This window comes from Eretmochelys imbricata, chromosome 2, assembly GCF_965152235.1.
Source record: "Eretmochelys imbricata isolate rEreImb1 chromosome 2, rEreImb1.hap1, whole genome shotgun sequence".
Classification (NCBI taxonomy): domain Eukaryota; kingdom Metazoa; phylum Chordata; order Testudines; family Cheloniidae; genus Eretmochelys; species Eretmochelys imbricata.
The window spans coordinates 142,956,620-142,977,973 of NC_135573.1; the positions used below are offsets into that span (position 1 = coordinate 142,956,620).

General features: G+C 40.1%; 1 protein-coding gene across 1 annotated transcript in view; it reads left to right on the top strand.

Annotated features, from left to right (window-relative positions):
* SEMA5A (semaphorin 5A) overlaps positions 1-21,354 on the top strand; it is a 460,689-nt gene that overhangs the window by 241,361 nt on the left and 197,974 nt on the right. Inside the window, exons 7-9 of the mRNA XM_077809175.1 lie at positions 7,665-7,950; positions 9,823-9,958; positions 18,581-18,785. Coding sequence (XP_077665301.1) covers positions 7,665-7,950; positions 9,823-9,958; positions 18,581-18,785 — 627 coding nt within the window. The remainder of the gene's footprint in view (positions 1-7,664; positions 7,951-9,822; positions 9,959-18,580; positions 18,786-21,354) is intronic.

Sequence of the window (21,354 nt, forward strand, 5' to 3'; positions counted from 1 at the left end):
TTTGGTAGACTGCAAGTGTTGTCTGAGCTCCTGGTGCACCTTGTGTAAGTGGGAGGCTAAATCTGCAGTGGCCATGAGGGGGTAACTTAAGGCTAAGGCTGGGTGGAAGTGGTGGTGAAAGCCATCATTCCCAAAGAATGGGCTATGTTGGGTTGAGGCATGGATTGCATTTGTGATATGCAAATTCTGTGTAGCACAGGCTGGGAAGCCAGTCATTCTGGTAGTTACTTAGACAGCAGATTGACACTCTCTGTTCACACATTAGCTTGTGGGTAATAGGCAGATGAGGTGAGGTATTCAATGCCAGGGAGTCTGAGAAATTCCCACCAGAGTTGAGAGATGAACTAGGGTACCAGTCTTTTGAACAGCTCATTAATAAGTGGTAAGAAGTACTGGATTTGGATTAAAGAACAGGAGGACTTGTGGCACCTTAGAGACTAACCAATTTATTTGAGCATGAGCTTTCGTGAGCTACAGCTCACTTCATCGGATGCATCCTGTGGATTGTAATCTTCTTCAGAGTTTGGTGGTCCACACAAGGGAGAGGCCTGTCTTCACCACAGAGAAGACAGGAGCCCCACTGGGGACAAGGAGGGGCTCCGCAGGTTTTCTACAAGTTAGCTACAGGGCACCTGTAGTTCCAGTTTGGAGAAGGAGAAGATGTGCCCAAACGGAACCGCTGCTCCCAGCTGGAGGTCAATGAGGCAGTCGTAGCTGCAATAGGGCAGTAGGATGTCTGATTTCTTTGTGTCAAACACATCCCTCCTGTAACACCTGAAGTGCATCTTCAACTATGCTCGTGACTCGGGTCATCAAAGATTGCCCCTATAGCTCTAACAAAGTCTCAAATTGTGCTAGAAGTAGGCTTGATCTTTCCAGGAGCAGAGACATCCACATCAGGCCTCCCCCATAAGCAGGCTGATATCATTCCCACCTGGGCTTGGTCAGTGGAGTATGACTATGGGTGTCGGAGAAATAGGGTCTGATGCTGATTTAGGAACCCACACAATTTGTGGTGATTGCCACTGAACTTGTCAGGCAGAGGGAGGTTGGGCTTGCAGGAAGCAGGGATTGGAGCTGAAGGCAGCATGGCTTGAGCTTGCAAGATTGTATTCTACACCTCCAGGATGGCAACCTGGGCTTGCAAGGTCTGTGTGGCTTCCACTATCCCCATCAGAGATATTGACCTTTGTAGGATCCATGCTCCCCATATCAGCTCTAGTTTCCTTATTGTTGGTGTCTTTTGGGCTGCTCAAACTATCAGAGTCCAGACCGTGGGTGATGTTGCCTAGTGGTTGGAGCAGGAGCCTGTAGCCAGGAATAGGTGCCCAGGCTCAGAGCTAAAGTCAGAGGCTAGATGTCAGAGCTGAAGGACAGAGCTGAAATCAGAAGTCAGGAATCAGAGCCAAAGGTCAGAGTCGGGTTACCTGGCATGAACCAAGGCAGGTGCAGGGCTGGAACAAGTTGGGGGCAAGGCTGGGAACTGCAGGCTAGGAGTTGTCACAGCCATGGATGAATGCTTTGAGCAGACACCAAGCTGCTGCTGGGTTTAAGAGCTGGTCTGCTGACTTTTCCCACCAATTAGACAGTGTAGCCAATCAGGCAGCCTACTACAGTATATCTGTGCTTGTGAGGTTGGCCAGACACAGCTCTGCCACAGGCCCGGATTCCTGTCACCTGTCTGCATGCTCTGCCCAATGCCAGCTCTCCAGTAGAATATCTCCAGCCAGCACAGTTGGAGCATGAGCCTCCTTAATACTTCAGAAAAAGAGGGAGTGAGAGAGAGAGACTGAAAGGGGGCAAAACTGAGTTTGATCGAAAAAGGCACAGTATTGTGAGGATCACCGACAGAAAAATAACAGTCACAGAAGAAAGGAAGAAAGACCTAAATATTGGAGAGAGAGTAGGATCTTAACAGCAGGAGAGAAAAATAGAAGATCTCATTGGGAGAAGAAAAAATGATGCTTTCGGTAGGACAATCCCCATATACTTTCTGAGAGGGGGCAAGAAAGGAGAAAAGCCCCATGTGTTTTCAGGAGAAGGCCCCCGGAGAGAAGAAAAGACTTTGTCTTCCTACTCCCGAGAAATGTAGATGTTGGAGAAGAAGAAAGAGGCATGACATTTTCCCATTAAGATCTCATTATTAGAATAGGCCTGCCATCCTCCCATGTGAACAATCTTGAGAGGGCTTCTCTTCCAGAAAACATCCACTGATAGGGAAAACATACACCTTCTCTCCTACAGGGGCCGAATGGCTAGGCAGCAGTTCTGCGGAAAAGGACCTAGGGGTGACAGTGGACGAGAAGCTGGATATGAGTCAGCAGTGTGCCCTTGTTGCCAAGAAGGCCAATGGCATTTTGGGATGTATAAGTAGGGGCATAGCGAGCAGATCGAGGGACGTGATCGTTCCCCTCTATTCAACATTGGTGAGGCCTCATCTGGAGTACTGTGTCCAGTTTTGGGCCCCACACTACAAGAAGGATGTGGATAAATTGGAGAGAGTCCAGCGAAGGGCAACAAAAATGATTAGGGGTCTGGAACACATGACTTATGAGGAGAGGCTGAGTGAGCTGGGATTGTTTAGTCTGCAGAAGAGAAGAATGAGGGGGGATTTGATAGCTGCTTTCAACTACCTGAAAGGGGGTTCCAAAGAGGATGGCTCTAGACTGCTCTCAATGGTAGCAGATGACAGAACGAGGAGTAATGGTCTCAAGTTGCAGTGGGGGAGGTTTAGATTGGATATTAGGAAAAACCTTTTCACTATGAGGGTGGTGAAACACTGGAATGCGTTACCTAGGGAGGTGGTAGAATCTCCTTCCTTAGAGGTTTTTAAGGTCAGGCTTGATAAAGCCCTGGCTGGGATGATTTAACTGGGAATTGGTCCTGCTTCGAGCAGGGGGTTGGACTAGATGACCTTCTGGGGTCCCTACCAACCCTGATATTCTATGATTCTATGATTCTATACCCGTAAAGTCTTCAGTTCAGTGTGAAAAAGAAAATAATGAATATAATAATATGAAAGGTACAAAGTTTGGGGGGATGAATATACTGTAGCTATTAACACTATACTGTTTTAAAGGTACTTAATACAGAAAAAGTCCTACAATAGGGTTAAATTCTATCCTCAAATGTTCATGAGCAACTCCCACTGGCTTATCCTAGAGCAAAATTTGGGCAATTTCATCTTCTATATTACAAAGTTCTGTTGGAAAGAGCCCTCCATACTGATAAATTTCAGGTCTCCATGCAATATCTGGGCATATATAAACTATTTTTTCTTGGACAAGAATCACCCTTTTTCTGAAACTCCAAAATGACTCAATAAATTTTCTCCAAATGAAAAAATGAAATAAAGTCTGACAGGATAATCTGAGCAAATCCACAGAATCCCCTGAGGTGGTGCTAGCATTAATACATTTCATGCAAATGGGAACAGCTTTCACAGCTTTCACCAGCTGGGCTCCTTTTTATCAAATCGTAATCAGTGAAGTATCCATACAGGTGTTTGTGGATAGGTATATTATTTTTCAAGTTTGAGTCAGTGAACTATATGTACAAGTTTGTGTATTATATATATTATATATACATTTTAAAGATATTGGCCAGTAAGAGATTTACATGGATTTATCAAAGGTCAATAAAAACACTCAGACTGGATTTCATAACATTTTTTATTCCTAAAGCATTTGAACATCTAAGCATACTGTCAGCAATGTTAATACTGCTTTTGGCACTGACCCTGCAATCAGATTTCTGTGTGTGAACCTTATGCTCCTGTGGAGTCCCGTTGAAGACAGTGGGCTTCAACAGAGATGGAAGTATCAGCAGATCCGATTGCCGGGACTCAGCTTTAGTCGTTATTTTTTCTACAGTATACTTTCAGGAAAAATGAGGGACTCTAGGGAGTTGAGTGTTTGTGCAAGTAGAAACTGTTTTAGATCAGACATTGTACTACTGAGAAGGGTTAAAAGAACAAGTGGGCTATTAGACTGTAGAAGTCCAACAGATAGTTTGAAATTCCTCCTTTTTCATACTGTAAATCTGTCTTGTGAGGTTGGTTCCTTTCTGCACACCATTAGTGGATATTGAGGACTAAACCTTCTACACTATACAAGTAGCTCAAGTTATATCCAGGTTGCTGAATCTACCCCTCCCCCCAGCCAGTAGTTTTTCTCCTGAGTATTAGAACATTTTGTAGGGATAATATGGCGTAGGGGGACCAACCTCATCTATTATATGGTAATGGAGGTCCAAGGTTATCTTTTACATCCATTACAGGTAAATAGAAACATTGAAGAGATATGCTGCAGATATAAATTGAAAACTGTCAATGGGGAGCACTGTTTTCACTCCTATTAGCTTGTCATTCCTAAATGTACCTAAAAAACTGTTAATTTAGCTAAAGGAACAATACAACGTTTATTCCATAGAACTGAACATTGTGGTGTCTTTTAGGAACAGATGAAATATGACGGGTTTATCATTAAAAAAACCCTGATACTTGTGTATATGTATCACAAGTCTGCGTGAACTGTCTGCATGAACTGTCTCATATATGATGGTATGATATGTTGTAAAGGTTTCACCAACATAAGTTAGTGATTTCTGTATTACAAGTAGCCTATACAGGTCATCCCAAATGAGTGCCAGTAAAACATTTATATCACTAGATCATTAACTATTCAGTATATGCTCTTACATTTTACAGAAAAACAAATTTAGAAATATTTGAGTTTTTTAAATTATTATTGGTACTTTTATTCATCTTGTTCCATCTCTAATGCCAGGTGTGAGTGTGGATGTATATGTATATTAGGGCTGTCAATTAATCACAGTTAACGGATGCAATTAACGCAAATTAAAATTAACTAGATTAAAAATAGTCATGATTAATCACAGTTTTAACTGCACTGTTAAACAATAATAGAACACCAATTTAAACTTCTTATAAATATTTTGGATGTTTTTCTACATTCTCAAATATATTGATTTAAATTACAATACAGAATACAAAGTGTACAGTGTTCACTTTATATTATTTTTATTACAAATATTTGTACTGTAAAAAAGGTAAAAGAAATAGTATTTTTCAATTCACTTCAGACAAGTCCACTCAGTCCTACTTCTTGTTCAGCTACTCGCTAAGACAAACAAGTTTGTTTACATTTACAGGAGATAATGCTGCCTGCTTCTTATTTACAATGCCACCTAAAAGTGAGAACAGGCATTCGCATGGCGCTATTGTAGCCGGTATTGCCGGATATTCACATGCCAGATACACTAAATATTTGTATGTCCTTCATGCTTCAATATATAGGCTTTAAAGTTTTTACATTGTTTTGTTTTTAGTGCAGTTATGAACAAAAAATAATTCTACATTTGTAAATTGTATTTTCACAATAAAGAGCTTGCTCAACAGTACTTGTATGAGGTGAATTGAAAAAGACTATTGCATTTGTTTAGCTTTTTTACAGTGCAAATATGCGTAATCAAATATAATAATAATATAAAGTGATCACTAGACACTTTGTATTCTGTGTTGTAATTGAAATCAATATATTTGAAAATGAAGAAAAACATCCAAAATATTTATAATAAATTTAAATTGGTATTCTGTTATTGTTTATCAGTGTGATTAAAACTGTAATTAATCACAGCAATTATTTTTTAATCTTGCGATTATTTTTAATAGTTTGACAGCCCGAGAGAGAGAGAGTTCGTATAAAAATATTAGTAACTTCTGCAATTATAGGAACTAATAGTATAGTTTTAAGCTTTTTGAGGCAGGGACTTTTCTGTTTACATAGTGCTAGCATATTGTGGGTGCTATTTGAAACAGAAAATTACTATTATGTATGACTTTTTTGCTGGTAGCACCCACAGTGTACTAGCTGCTGTGCAAACATAACGGCCTGATCCAACATTCCTTAGGTTATTAGCACTTTCCACATATAACTACTAATAAATAGAATTAGCGGGGAAACAAAATTTTTGATCCTTGAAAAATTTCAGTATTTCAGAAAAAAAAAGATGAATCAAATGAAAAAGTCAAAATTTTTCATGAGACTGAAATTCTGAAATATTTTGTTTCATAAACACCCAAAATAAAATATGATCCTCAGAATCCCTTGTTCCACAGCAGCCAGCCTGGCAGGCTGTTTGAATGCCAAGTTTTCTATGCTCCATGGACTCAACCAGCCAGTCAGGCAGATGTCCAGCTTTGCAGTCTGGAAAGCCAGCTAGCCCAGCAAGCCAACCATCCAGGGAAATGGGCAGCCCACCCACCTGACTGCCATGTGGGAAGCTGAGGAGCCGGCCAACTGGGGAGCCGTCTGCCTGGGGAGCCAGGAAGCCCACCAGGAAGCCAGGTAGCCCAGAGAGCTAGTTAGTTGGGAAGCCAGCCAGCATGGAAAGGCAGCCAGCCTTTTCCAGGGGAGCTGGGTGACTGAGGCGCCAGGGATCCATGGAAAGCCAGCCTTCCAGTGTGACTGCCAGGGAGCCTCAGGAGCTGGGTGAGATGGTAGGAAGCCAGCCAGCCAGCCTGCCTGTGTGCCTAGTTTCCATCAAAAGTTTCAAGGGTCCTGCAGAATATTTCAAGTCCATCAAATCAGCATTTTCTAATGGAAAACTGTTCAGTTGGAAATGTTTTGACCAGCTCTATTACTAAAGTTATCTAGTTATGTGTATCAGAAATAGTGTTTTTCATCCAGCGTGGTGTGTTTTTTATTTATTTATTTTAAATATTTTTAGAATGAATTCTGGAAATGAATATAAAAAATCTTACATCTCTCTTAAGGGGCAGCAGTCTTTTACAATTACTTTTCTCCTGCTCCACAGGTCAATATATCTAATGTGCTTTGCCTTTAAGAAATCATCAAGTTCTCAATCACTGTCAAGCTCATGGATTCTCGTTAGCTTCTGTAATCCTTACCAGAAAAGTACCATATTTTTATTTTTTCTGATATCCAGATTTTTTTTTAATTTTGTTCCTTATTTCTTAGATCAGTCATTTTTATTCTCTAATTTCTCCTAAATGTTTTTCTTCCTTGCCAGAATAAATGTGTTGTATCAATTTTTTATTTGGTTTTATTTTTTGTAAAGAAGAAAACAAAATATTTTAAAGTGTATTGAAAGTTTTATTTGATGTATTGTTAAAACCAAAGTTATCTTGCTCTCAAAGGCTCCCCCTTCAGCAGTCCCTTTCTTTTCATCACAGCAATTAAGCACATACTTAACTACTTTGGTATCCGATCCTGTGCTTTTAAGTCAATGGGAGCTTTACCATTGATTTAAGTGGCCACAAGATCAATCCCTTGCTGAATAGGAATAGACTGATGTATGTGCTTCTCGGGGCCTAATTTACTATATCACACTCAGATTAGAAATTGCTGTTTTTTATAACCAAAACGCAAATTGTGTGTTCAGTAACTGCTGTCTTTACAGTCTCCTCATGATGCGCAGAAGTGCAGAATTCTAATTCATGTCTGCATGAATATCAATATAATTTGCCTTATTTCAACATTGAAAAAATAACAATAATTTTGAATTTTGAAAAAAATATACTTTCTCTGAATGATGCATAGAGGAAATTCTAGCAATTTCAAGCAAATATCAGAATATGTATCAACTATACATGACATATTTTTTTCTCCGACTCTTTTCAGAGCCAAATTTTGTGTCATCCTATGACATTGGAAACTTCACCTATTTCTTCTTCCGAGAGAATGCAGTAGAGCATGACTGTGGGAAAACAGTCTTTTCGCGGGCTGCTCGGGTCTGTAAAAATGATATTGGGGGCAGATTTTTGCTAGAGGACACCTGGACAACCTTTATGAAGGCTCGTTTGAACTGCTCTCGCCCTGGAGAAATTCCATTTTACTACAATGAATTACAAAGCACTTTCTTCCTGCCAGAATTGGACTTAATCTATGGGATCTTTACGACTAATGTGTATGTACCTTACATAATATTTGTTAATTTTTCTGTTATATTCAGAGTAATGTCTAAGGCTCTCAAGATCCCCTCAGGTTCTACATGTGGAAGGGATATTGTATAAACATGAGCAGGCTGTCTTTCAGACAATCAGAATCTACAATGAGTTAGGTCCTTAATGGGCTCCAGGAGATGCAGAAATGATGAGCAGGTGGCCTGTTACAGTAATTCAGATGACGTTTTAGCATACTTGATGCTAATTGCCTGTGTACAAATGGATAATATGAAACTTACTTTCTTTCATCTACTAGTTTTTGTTTTTTGCAATAAGCCTGACAAGCATAAGGAGTCAAAGTGCTTTTTTGTCATAGTTGTAAATCCAAACCGCTACACTGCTTGTTCAGTCGTTGGCAGGTCTGATCCCCAAGGATTATTTTCTCTTCCCGATACATTTGAACAATAACATTTTGAAGCTTAAACAGTAGATTTGCTTTCTAAAGCCTTGTTTGAACAACAGAGTAAGTTAGAAGAAATAAATTCTATGTGGACCGCTTGTCAGCACTTTTCCCCACAGTGGAAGTTTGTGTAACTGTCTGCCTGCTTCATTATCTATCCATTTATCTAACATTGTGAAAAAAGGACAAATCAGGAGTTTAATTCCATGAGTTATGTGTATTGTTAAAAGAGTAATTCCAAACCTTAATTCACTGTTAGCTGTTGGGCATTCAATTTATTTTGCTTCTGCTAAAAGCATTTTTATAAATATTTTAAAACCCCCAAATACTGCAGTTCTTTCTGGAGATAGTTTTATTTACGTTTTTATGCCAACACAAAGTTGTAATTTGCAGCTGAGTCCCATTTTAGGTTCTCGTAGTTACTGTATACAGATCTATATTGTTTACACTATGCAGAATTAGCACACTGTTGTACTTTATGTCTCATTTTCAACATGAAAATAGGAGAATGGTATAACTGGGTTGGCCAGGGTTTAACTCTTTGAGTCAGTGAGTTTATAGTGTTCAGTTCAAGTTACCTCCTTATGGGCTTATTTTGCCAGCCAGTGGGCACTTTGTTGGGATAGTGATAGTGTTGTGTGGAAGATGTGGGCCTGAGTGCAGATCTCTTGGTTTCTGATCCTGCAGGAACTTGGGAGTATTTCAGAGGGAACAGACTTAGCCCCTGTCACAATACGACTGGCTGATTAGAAAAGGAGAAATATTGATGGATAGTGAGATGCCCTTCTTATTTGGAATAATGGTGGCTTTGATATGTGAAATGAAGTATGTAAAAGAACAGGATTGGGAGGCAGGAATTTCTTAGTTTCAGTCCAAGCTCCGTCAATATTCTGGACAAGCCACTTTACCCATTATTATTACCCATCCAATGAAGTGAGCTGTAGCTCACGAAAGCTTATGCTCAAATAAATTTGTTAGTCTCTAAGGTGCCACAAGTACTCCTTTTCTTTTTACCCATTTTTAGATTTCCCATCTAAAAAGTGGGGATGATGATACTTTCAGTATGTGTCATATGGGGGTGTAGTAAGAATGGCTAGTTAATGTTTATAAAGTGCTTTGAAGATGAAGAGCTTGATTGCAGTAGTGAGCAAGTTGCCACCTCTTATATTCATTGGGGCTGCTGCAAATTTTCAAGGATTTACTCTCCCACCCTTGACTGCTAGGCCAGAACAGCTTTTAAGTCCAACCAGGATGCCGGTGGTGTGCTGCTGTGAGCATTTGAATCCTGTCCCTGACCACTTTCTGGCTGGGCCCACCCATGTTGTGAAGTACTAATAGAGTTGCAGAGTTAATGAGGGGAAATGTTGCTTTTTGTGGGCAGTTAATTGATTCCTTGATGTCTTCATTTATCTCATGTTTTTATTTTGTTTTTCAGGAACAGCATAGCTGCCTCAGCAGTTTGTGTTTTCAACTTGAGTGCCATAACTCAGGCCTTCAGCGGACCATTCAAATATCAGGAGAACTCCCGCTCTGCCTGGCTGCCTTACCCCAATCCCAACCCTAATTTCCAGGTACTTACACAGAAGGGGAGGGCACTAGTCCACAACAGTCTTCTTTAAAATGTAGCACAGTTTAAAGGTATCGAAGTATAGACTGTGAGACAAGTCATTGGAGTTCTGTATCTGGAGCCAGTCCAGTTACCAGGTAAACAAATCTATTTAGATAGATATCCGTGAAATGAGCTGCACTATATAGCGTTTGGTTCACATTACTGCACTATATGTGAAATGAACTGCACTATATAGAGATTGGTTCACATTACGAAACAGTGTCATTGATAATTGGCACAATATATCCTTCTGTTACCTTTTGCCCAAATTAGCCAAAGGAAGAAAAGACAACTTAAGAACAATATTGCATAAAACTGGTGAGCTTTTAAAAACGGTATTTACTGGGACACTTTTTATCAATATAGCTTGGCTAATTTTACATCCCCTGAAATTTGATTTTTGTGAAATTGTGGGGGACTGAAAGTTATTCACAGGAGTAGGAAAAAAAGGGAATAAGGCACTTTTCTGTAAACATTCGCACCCCTAAGTTTGAAAAAGAATGATAAGTCCCTCCACTACTCAAAAATCTCTAGACCGTTTGGCCTTTGAGGGACAAATCATCCACTTCCCAGATTCACAAAAAGCGTATTTTCAGTTTTTCACAACATCCAGAACATCACATGGAATTCCATCCAAAATTTTGGAGTTTTTAAAGTTTATTCTATTTTATAAGAGCTTCATGAAAATAATCAAATATTGACCTCCCCCCCTCAAAACATGTAATCATGTGATATTAGTCGTACAATAAAAAGCCCTGATTCTGCCATTGCATCCAATGCATCTCCATGCAGTCACATTATCTTAAGTTAGGCTCTGTGTGGGCATAGGGGTCCACCCACCCAGACCGGATTGTAAACTCCGGGCCCAAGTTTCCACTGTATTATAGCTAAAAGAAAAGGAGTACTTGTGGCACCTTAGAGACTAACAAATTTATTTGAGCATAAGCTTTCGTGAGCTACAGCTCACTTCAAGCTTATGCTCAAATAAATTTGTTAGTCTCTAAGGTGCCACAAGTACTCCTTTTCTTTTTGCGGATACAGACTAACACGGCTGCTACTCTGAAACCTGTATTAAAGCTGTGCTTCTTGATACATGAAAAACTAAAGTTCCATCTGCCTCATCAAACTTTATGTACACAGTAGAGAGAGATTAGAGATCAAGCACACTGGCTGGGATGAACGCAAGGCTAATTTTATATTCCGTTGACACAGATTCTCATCTCCTTGCTCACTGCTCCCTAGTGACAGGTTTCACTTTAAATATTCACAGCTAATACCACATCCCCCTTTCTGAAAACAGAAGAATGATAAAACCTTTATATTAAACAACATTTAACAGGAATAAAATATCAAAACTAAACAAGAATTGACATCCCTCTGAAGGACAGGGTAGACTGCCTGAATCTTCAGCCTTTTGGCAGAGATTTATTCTGTCCTTTTAAGATATTTGGCTACTCATCCTCTGACTTTCTTGATTTCTCAAGATCTCCTGTCTTCCTGGAGGATTACATAAGGTCATCTTTCCCTAGCTGGATATCTCCTTGCAGTAAGATCTGGAAGACACAGATGGTGATGAGGCTGTATTGTACAGAATCTAGTTGGAAAGAGATGGTTGGCATAGTGGACATCAATTTGCTACAGGTTTTGAGCCATATACGAACAGGGCAAGATGAGACTCTGAAGATTTAAGAAAGAAGTTGTTTTATTTTGTTTTTACTGTGCGTTCTGCTTCACCATTACTCTGAGGAGACTGTGGACTGGATTGACATGAGTGAAAGCATAAGTACCTGAAACCTCCTAAAGGTCTCAGAGGAAAAATGAGGACCATTGTCAGAGGTTACTTGCTCTGGAATCCTGAAATATGGGTTTTATCCTCCCCATAACTGCACTTGATGTGTGTGATCAGGTATGCCAACCCCACATTGAGCCTGCAAGGGTTATAAGCTTTGTGAGCCTACTCAGCCCCACCCTGCTATAGCTGCACTCACTGTCAGGTAATGAAGGGCAGTTAAAATTGGAAGAGGATGTCTCATTAGCTGGCTGACCAGGGAAGAGGAGAGACCTATCCTTTGCTTCCTGGGGAAAGGAGCAGCCCAGAATCTCTGCAGAGACTGCTGATTTTCATAACCCCTCCAGAAGAAGGGAGGCCTGGCACAGGGCTACTAAGTTTATTATCTTCATGGGAATATTTGCTTTATAAAAAGACTACTGGGCTTCCTGAGAAAGGTTTGAAGGGCCTAACAAGATGGTTGCAGGGAAGCTCTTCCCATGGTGTGTGGGGAACTGCCTCAGAAAACCCAGTGGACTTTTGCACCCTACTCGAGTCTGCCCTGTAGTTGTCTTTGGACCCTGAAGAGCATGATCACAATATGGTGTTAAGCAATCTGGCAATTTCAGTGAATTTTGAGAAATAATCAGTCATCAAAAGACAGATTGCATTGTCCAGATAGAAAAGATCAATCCCAACTTTCTGCCATGGCCTTTCTGGTAGAGCAGATGGTAGTAATACTTCCAACGGATTGGTTCTCGTGTGAGCACAAATATCCTATTTCTCAACTCTCTGTTGTAGTTGTTTGCTCAGTACAGACCGCCAAACAGACTATTTAACTCTCTCCCTGCATTTTGTAATACCTTGGGGTCTCCCATGCAGTCTGTCAAGGATTTCCTGTTGCACTGATGTAGGGATAACCAGCTGGTTTAGGGTAAGATCCCCAGAAACCACCCAACATGGTTTCACAGAGGTTTCAGACTATCTCTTTTGTCCAGCCTTCTTTGCAGTGAGTCATGACTTGACTCAGTAATTCATCTTGCTTCTTTTTCAGTTCTTGCGGGCATTCATGGTCAGTTTCCACATGAAATGTTGTGCCCACTAGAAAGTCTCTGAAATATTCACAAGGCTATGTGTAGTGGCTAGGGCATCTTTTTTTTAATTTGTGTGTAGTGCTGCTCTGTATTGGTGAGTGCTAATGATTCATGTGCTGCTAGGTGCCACAGAGAAGGTGATTGTTCCTGAAGGAGGACTGCCCCTGTCAGATGAAGCTGTCCTGGTTTTATTTGGCTTATATAGGACCAAAATATGCCAAATGGTAGCCTACTAAAACAAAAAGTCCCAAAAGGTTGATGAAGTTTTTTAGCAGTGCAGATTCTGCCGCTAGTGGTACGTGCCAAAACCTACACTGGAAATCCAATTTTGGGAAGACTTTTGTTTCACTAAGATGTCCAGGGAGATGTTCAATACATGGGTGTACATGTCACTGTCTGCAGACATTCTCATTGAGCTTGGTAAAATCTACACACATCAGAACTTTGTCATTTGGTTGTGGGACCACTGCCCTGCCTGCACTCCATTCACCTTGGGTGTCTATTTTGGAAATGACATCCATCTGCTCCATGCAGCTAAGATATGCCTTCACCCTGGGCAATACAGGGAGGGAGACTCTTCTAGGTGTCACAGAGTAAATGGCTTTGCTTTTGGTGTAAGTTTAATGTGGTATTGTCCCACTAATATTTCTAGTACTTGGAAGAATATTGAGAACCTCTTCTTGATCTAAGCTTTGAGGCCAGTGGTGACATATAACCACGCCTGGGGGCTGTGGTTGCTGGGAGGCCAAACATAGCAATGTGTAGACCATCTAAACATAAACATAAACTTCATGAGATGTGGTCTTCTCTCCAAGTTTTAGAGGGCCAAAAAATTCCTTTTCACATTTAATAGGGACTGTACTGGGCCTTTCCATAGCCTTTTTTTTTTGCTCTTGAAGAGTTGATGTTTTCATCCTCCTATGAAGTGATTCTAGAATCAGTGTTACATCAGCACATTTGTCTATTTTGAAGTTTATTTTATAGGTTTCCCAAGGTGATTGTTGTGCTCGATGGGGGGTTTTATGGTCATATCCGATTGGTCCAAGTGGGCTATCTCAATGTCTTTTAGGTCATTGTCTTGAAAGACAGGTGTTACCATGCATTGAGACCAGCAGACTGCTACATGTTTGCCTTTTAGACATTTCCTGCATGTGGTATCTCCTGCTGGACAAAGCCGTTGGCTGGGCGGTAGTTTGCCACACTATGAGTATTCTTTCCTGCTCTTGTTGTATTCTTTTTCTTTACTCCATGTTAGCATAACCCCCTCTGTATTCCTTTGTACTTATATTGAACTGGGTAGGTATTGTTCCTGGGACTCCTGAGATATTTTGCTCCCCATGTCTGTGGCTTCTATATTGGGTTCCTACTCAAAGTTATTCCTGAGAAGAGTCTGTTGCTTCTTTATCAACTGATTTTGGAGGACTATGTTCTTGGCTGTCTCTAATGTTAGGTTAGGATAATTTTGGAGTCTTTCTAATAGTTGGTCTGTCCCTCAGCCCTAAAACAAGCCTGTCTCTGATTAATTCTTTGCTCATCTCTCTGTAGCCACATCTCTGTACATCTCTCTGTAGCCAACTACTCTCTGTAGTTCTGGATTAGGGTGTGCAGGGCTGCTATGAAATCATTCACTGACTCGCCCTTCTCTTGCTTAGTGAAATTGTGCTTGCTCAAAAATCATATTGTGCTGTGACATGAAATGCTTCTCCAGTACTTCTTTAATTTTATTGAGCTGTTTCACCTGAACAGCTATGAGCTTTCTTGGAAGGATAATGTTGTCTGCTGCTAGTCCCACTGTACAGAGCAGGGTATTGTCTCCTCTCTGGTTGCTAGTATAAGCCAGAAACCAGACGGAACCTCTGGAATCTGCTTACCCAGAATGGCCATCCCTCAGGGTGCTGGACATCAAATTCTGTTGTGGGGAGGGGGGTATTTGGGAAAAGATGGGATCAGATGTTGGCATCTCTGCTGTTTTTCCACTTTTTGCCCTCCCCCGGCTTTTTGTTTGTTTATTTGCCTCTGTAGGGAGTAAGGTGGTGTGGCCTTTAAGGAAGCAAGCTGGTATTGCTGTGGACCACATAGCCTTATTTTCAGTATCCCTTACTCACCAAAGCAGTTCTCTCTGGATTCTCTGTGTTTTCAAGCCTTTTCTCTGCTTGTTGTACTGCTAGCTCTGTGCACTATTCTGGCTGGGCTAGAGGGCCTGCTTGTTTACCTTCCTGTACTTTCTCCTTTCTTCAGGGATGTTCTCTGATCTGTTGGGTCTTTATTCAATCCCACTCTGATACCATGCAGAGATTACAGAGACCCAGCACACTGTGGTTGGGATGAATGCAAAACTGACTTTGTTTCCTGTTCACATAGACTCTTACCCCCTTGCTCTATGTCCCCTACTGGTCACTCTAAGTGGTCACAGCTAACACCACATACACTATGTTTGTGCTCACCCAAAAGCATGATGTGGTTTGAAAAGCTGATGTATCTTGAAGGGTAGCAGTATAAGGGCTCAGTTTTGATCCCCTGATATTCACAAGTCTATAAGAGAGGAACAATGTATTCAAGTGTGAGGCTAAAATTAGCATCTAGCCCAAGGGTAACCATGCTGCAATACTCTTGTCCACTTCACCTGTGCCAGAACAATGTGAAGAGGGAGCATTGTTTTACAGAAAAGGGCAGGAATGTTTTTCCTAATCCCTGGTCAGAAAATAGTGTATCTTTCTGTGCAAGAAAATCCACAGATATTAACAAAGTCTTCAGCCCTTTTACAGCTTTGAGGGCATAACTAGGGTGACCAGGTGTCGATTTACAATGTTGGCAACCCTAGGTACAACCACGCTTGCCATTGAAAGGTATAAGGAGTGCCTCCCTAAAGTGCTCACTATTTTACTGTAGCAAAAGCAATAGGTGCTTCAGTGTAACAGGGAATAAAAATAGTTTGTGAAGCTTTGTGCCCCTTCATTTAAACTTGTTAGCTGTAGTGTAGCTAAAACACTGTACATCCCCTGATTCCATATTGTAAAACTAATTAGTCCAAAGGTAGGGAAATCTGTGAAACTTTCTTAAAAAAGAAAAAAATTTAGATAAGTACAGATAAATTTTCCTATTTTTCTGCCCAGAAAGTTCCACAGATCCGAACAATACGATTTTATCAGCAATGACAGGTTTCAGAGTAACAGCCGTGTTAATCTGTATTCGCAAAAAGAAAAGGAGTACTTGTGGCACCTTAGAGACTAACCAATTTATTTGAGCATCAGCTTTCGTGAGCTACAGCTCACATCATCGGATGCATCCGATGAAGTGAGCTGTAGCTCACGAAAGCTGATGCTCAAATAAATTGGTTAGTCTCTAAGGTGCCACAAGTACTCCTTTTCTTTTATCAGCAATGCGGCTCCAGTGGGAGAAATAGAAAGGGAGACTATATAATATTAGTAGTTTACAAAGTTAACCTGTTTTTACTGAGATACTATTGTGTGCAGCACCTTTCACCTAATGCTGATGTTTGTATGTCTGACTTGTAGAATTTAATGAAGGTGTTGAAAGAAGACCACATGGATGCCTTTTAGGAGTCAAAAGATCTTTACATCATTGAAGTAGAATCTCCAGCAGGGGACTTGCGGGCGGTTTCCACTTCCTTTGTGCTGCCTGAGTGATGCAAATGAAGCAGAACAGGGCAGAGAATCTGCCCCAAATTATTGATTAGAGCCCCAGGCCCTTTTTGTAGTAATATGGTTGACTCTAAGGCTGAAAAGACTGAGCACCAGTTGGGTTAGCTAACTGCAGAATCAGTCTATATTTATATGGAGAGCTTTTGAGTTATTGGTATTTTGAGTGTGAAGATTTCACATGGAGCAGAATAAGTATAAGTATAATTAGGGAGGCCAAAAAGGAATTTAAAGAGCAACTAGAAAAAGACACAAAAACTAATAGCAATGTTCTTTGTAAGTACATCAAAGGCTGCCAAACAGTCAGTGGGGCCACTGGATAACTGAGGTGTTAAAGGTGCACTCAAGGAACATAAGGTTATTGCAGAGGAGCTAAATGAACTCTTCGCATCAGTCTTCACTGCAGAAGATGTGAGGAAGTTTCCCACACATGAGCCATTTTTTTTAGGTCAGAAATCTGAGGAACAGTCCCAGATGGAGGAGTCAATAAAGGAGGTTTTGGATCAAATAGATAAATTAAAAAGTACTAAGTCACCAGGACCAGATGGTATTCACCAAAGAGTTCTGAAGGAACTAAAATATGAAATTGCAGAATTACTAACTGTGGTATGTAACCTATTGCTTAGATGAGATATATTAGATATATATCGACAGGTTTCAGAGTAACAGCCGTGTTAGTCTATATTCGCAAAAAGAAAAGGAGTACTTGTGGCACCTTAGAGACTAACCAATTTATTTGAGCATGAGCTTTCGTGAGCTACAGCTCAAAGCTCATGCTCAAATAAATTGGTTAGTCTCTAAGGTGCCACAAGCACTCCTTTTCTTTTTATTAGATATATAGATACATATTAGATAAGATATATTAGAGCTGGAAAAGGTACAGAGAAGGGTATGGAGCAGCTTCTATATGAGGAGAGATTAAAAAGACTGGGAAGATATGATAGATGTCTATAAAATCATGAATGGTGCAGATAAAGTGAATAAGGAAGTGTTATTTACCTCTTCACAAAACACAAAAATCAGGGCTCACCCAATTAAATTAATGGCAGCTGGTTTACAACAAACAAAAGGAAATACTTCTTCACACAGCGCACAGTCAACCTGTGAAACTCACAGCCAGGGGATGTTGTAAATGCCAAAAGTATAACTGGGTTAAAAAAGAATTAGATAAGATCCCAGAGGATAGGTCAATCAAAGGCTATTAGCCAAGATTTTCAGGAATGCAACCCCATGCTCTGGGTGTCCCTAAGCCTCTGACTGCAGGATGCTGGGACTGGATGACAGGGGATGGAAAGAATTATTCTTCATAACTTACCTTTTTCTGAAGTTATGCTACAACTTAATCAACAAGGAGTCCGGTGGTACCTTAAAGACTAACAGATTTATTTGGGCAAAAGCTTTCGTGGGCTAGAGCCCACTTCATCGGATGCATGGAGTGAAAATTACAGATGCAGGCATTATTATACTGACACATGAAGAGAAGGGAGTTACCTCACAAGTGGCGAACCACTGTTAACAGGGCCAATTCGATCAGGGTGGATGTAGTCCACTCCCAATAATAGATGAGGAGGTGTCAATTCCAGAAGAGGCAAAGCTGCTTTTGTAATGAGCCAGCCACTCCCAGTCCCTATTCAGGCCCAAATTAATGGTGTTAAATTTGCAAATGAATTTTAGTTCTGCTGTTTCTCTTTGAAGTCTGTTTCTGATTTTTTTTTTTTGTTCAAGTATAGCTACTTTTAAATCTGTTATAGAATGTCCAGGGAGATTGAAGTGTTCTCCTACTGGCTTTTGTATGTTACCATTCCTGATGTCCGATTTGTGTCCATTTATTCTTTCACATAGGGACTGTCCAGTTTGGCCTATGTACATGGCAGAAGGGCACTGCTGGCACATGATGGCATATATAACATTAGTAGACGTGCAGGTGAATGAGTCTCTGATGGTGTGGCTGATGTGGTTGGGTCTTCTGATGATGTCGCCACAACATGGTTCTAAGATTTCATATGGGTGTTAAGATTTATTTTACTATATATATATATATATATACTTTTATTTATTTACAGTGTGGTACAATGGACCAGGGTCTGTACATGAATCTGACTGAGAGGAATCTTCAGGATGCCCAAAAATTTATTCTAATGCATGAGGTGGTTCAGCCAGTTATTCCAATTCCTTACTTCATGGAGGACAACAGCCGATTTTCCCATGTGGCAGTGGATGTGGTGCAGGGCAAGGACATGCTTTTCCATATCATCTATCTGGCCACAGGTACGACTTAATGGTTCTGAGAAAACTGTAGAAAGTCGGAGATCCTTTTCAATGGTCTGTGCATCAGGTCTGAAATGCCTAAACCATGCTGGAGAACTGGGTTTGTAATTTGACAGCATTAACTGTGCCCTTCACCTATCCAAAGTAGATAAGCTAAACACCATGCATTTTGTGTGTGTGTGGTTCTTTTGTACAAAATGTGAAAAATCAAGGCTCTGTCTCCTCTGCATGAAAAGGGGCTAACTTTTCAAATGGAGGTTTCCTCCCCCATGCCTGTTCCACAAGGTTAAAGGGGAAAACCCCACTTCCCCTGGTGCGACAATATGCTAGAGATTCCAAGAGTGGTGTCTTGCTGAGTTTCATTGCCTCTTTCTTGGTTTTTGCAGCATAGACTATGATCTTGCCCATAGTTTGTAAAGTGTTTTGGGATATTTTTGTATGGAAGATGTTACACAAATGCCACATATTATTATTACTATTGGTATTTTTTATATTTATTTTTGTCCCTCATTCCCCTACTGCTTCAGCCAGCAAGAATTGGATGATAAATCCCTTTTCAGGTCACCCCTAAATAATTTATCCTTAGAAAAGCTTTCCTACTTAGCCTTTTGCCCTGAAGTTCAGAAATGAAAGAAAATATTATTCCGTTGAGAATGTCACTGTCTTCTTGTCTATAAGGACTTTAGTAGAGAATGAATTTTTGTCCTAACCTTTTATAAGGTATTTGAGAATGTGAGAACTGTTTCTAATGCACACTGCTTTACAGAGTGAGTCACTGACTACATTATTCCACTGATTGAAATTCAGATACAAAACAATTGAATTGAGTAATAGCGAGTATATAGGCTGCTCCTGTAAACTCTTCTTCATATAATTAGTCCTCACAGAACTAGTCCTATAGACATCAGTGGGGGACTACTCAGGTCAACAATGGTTTTCAGGATTGGTTTTATAGTTAGTATAGTAACAAGTATGGAGATTTTAGGGAAAGAGCTCTTTATTAAAATAACAACAGCTATTTGCTTGAATCTGCTCTCATTGAAGTCAATGGCAAAACTCCCATTGATTCCAGAGAGAGCAGGATCCATATTTCTTGTTATAAATCTCCAAAATTACAGCTTCTTAATGAAAACCCTTAATGAAAACATCTTGTTCTTTGGAGCATTGTGGTTCAATCTACAATGTGACTTTCTCTAGATACTTCTGAATCCAATCAATAAATCGATCTTTTATTAGGACCCTGCTTCTTTTTGGACTATTATGACATTATATTATTATTTGGTGTTTTCAGTTGAGACAGTGCTTCCTCGTGCACTATCATGTAATATCAACCTTACTCATTGTTGTACTGCAAACATATGCTGTGCAATAAAAGACTTTAATGGGCTATAGCACCCCAAGGATTTGGACAAGTATAGTCAAAGCAATTTAATAAATTATAGTATCTTTAGTGAAATCATAGCCATACAAAATATTGTTTATCCTGTGCATCCCCCATGTTAGAAATTGGATCACCAAAATACGTTTTGAATTGTTTTTGTACTGGGTTGCTATTGCTGCATTGAGAGAGATTTGATCCCATCATAATGAGAGTATCTAGAATTATGTAACTTCTCACAGTTCCTGATTGTCTCCAGGTTTTTAATTTTGTTTACTGTGCTTTCTGTTATAACTGATTTGATAAATGTAGGCCCCCAAGTTTTAAGCCTCTGAGGCTGGCTAACAAACAGCCCTATTCATTAAAAGGTATATGCTCTTTTTATGCACCTTTCATGCTGATAAATTAGGTCTATGTCCTCCGGTCCTTATTCAGGCAAAACCATTTCTTGAATTCAAAAGCTATTGAGGGCACTTAGCCTCTCATAGGAGCCACTTGGCACCTTGTAGTTGTGACAGAAAGAGAGTGGGAGAACATGCACATAACTAGAGCTAAGGATGGAGGTTCAGCTTTAATTTTAATGTTACTAAGTTTGTCAATATGAACTGTGAGCCAAAACCTTGGTTTAAACCTAATAGTTGCATTTAATTTCTTTGGGATTTTTTTAAACTATCATTTACATGATAGGCCAGAAAGGCTTTCTTTCTTTCTTTCTTTCTTCCTTTCTTTCTTTCTTTCTTTCTTTCTTTCTTTCTTTCTTTCTTTCTTTCTTTCTTTCTTTCTTTCAGAATATCATGAAAAAAGTATGGTATGAACTATAGTAAGGGATTGCCACATTTCACAATTAGGGATTTGTTTGTGTATAGAGACTCTCCTACTTCAAGACTGCATTCCAAAGTGTAGTTCACAGCAGCCTTTTCCCTTACTGAGCCTGATAACATTAGCTCTGATGGCACAAACATTTCTGCAGATTGTACAGCATGCATTTGAAATGACAGAACAGTTTGGGATGTTGTGTCCACCCAAATACTGGACAGGCCAGTGATTTCTTGTCTTGACATTTTGCCTGTAGCAAGTGCTTCATGTTGTAAAACTAATTCTTAGGTTTTCCATTCTAAGTTTTGGACTGTCCTGTTTGTATGTGTCAACAAAGGAAAACAATCGCACTCATGAGAAGGACCATGGAATCTT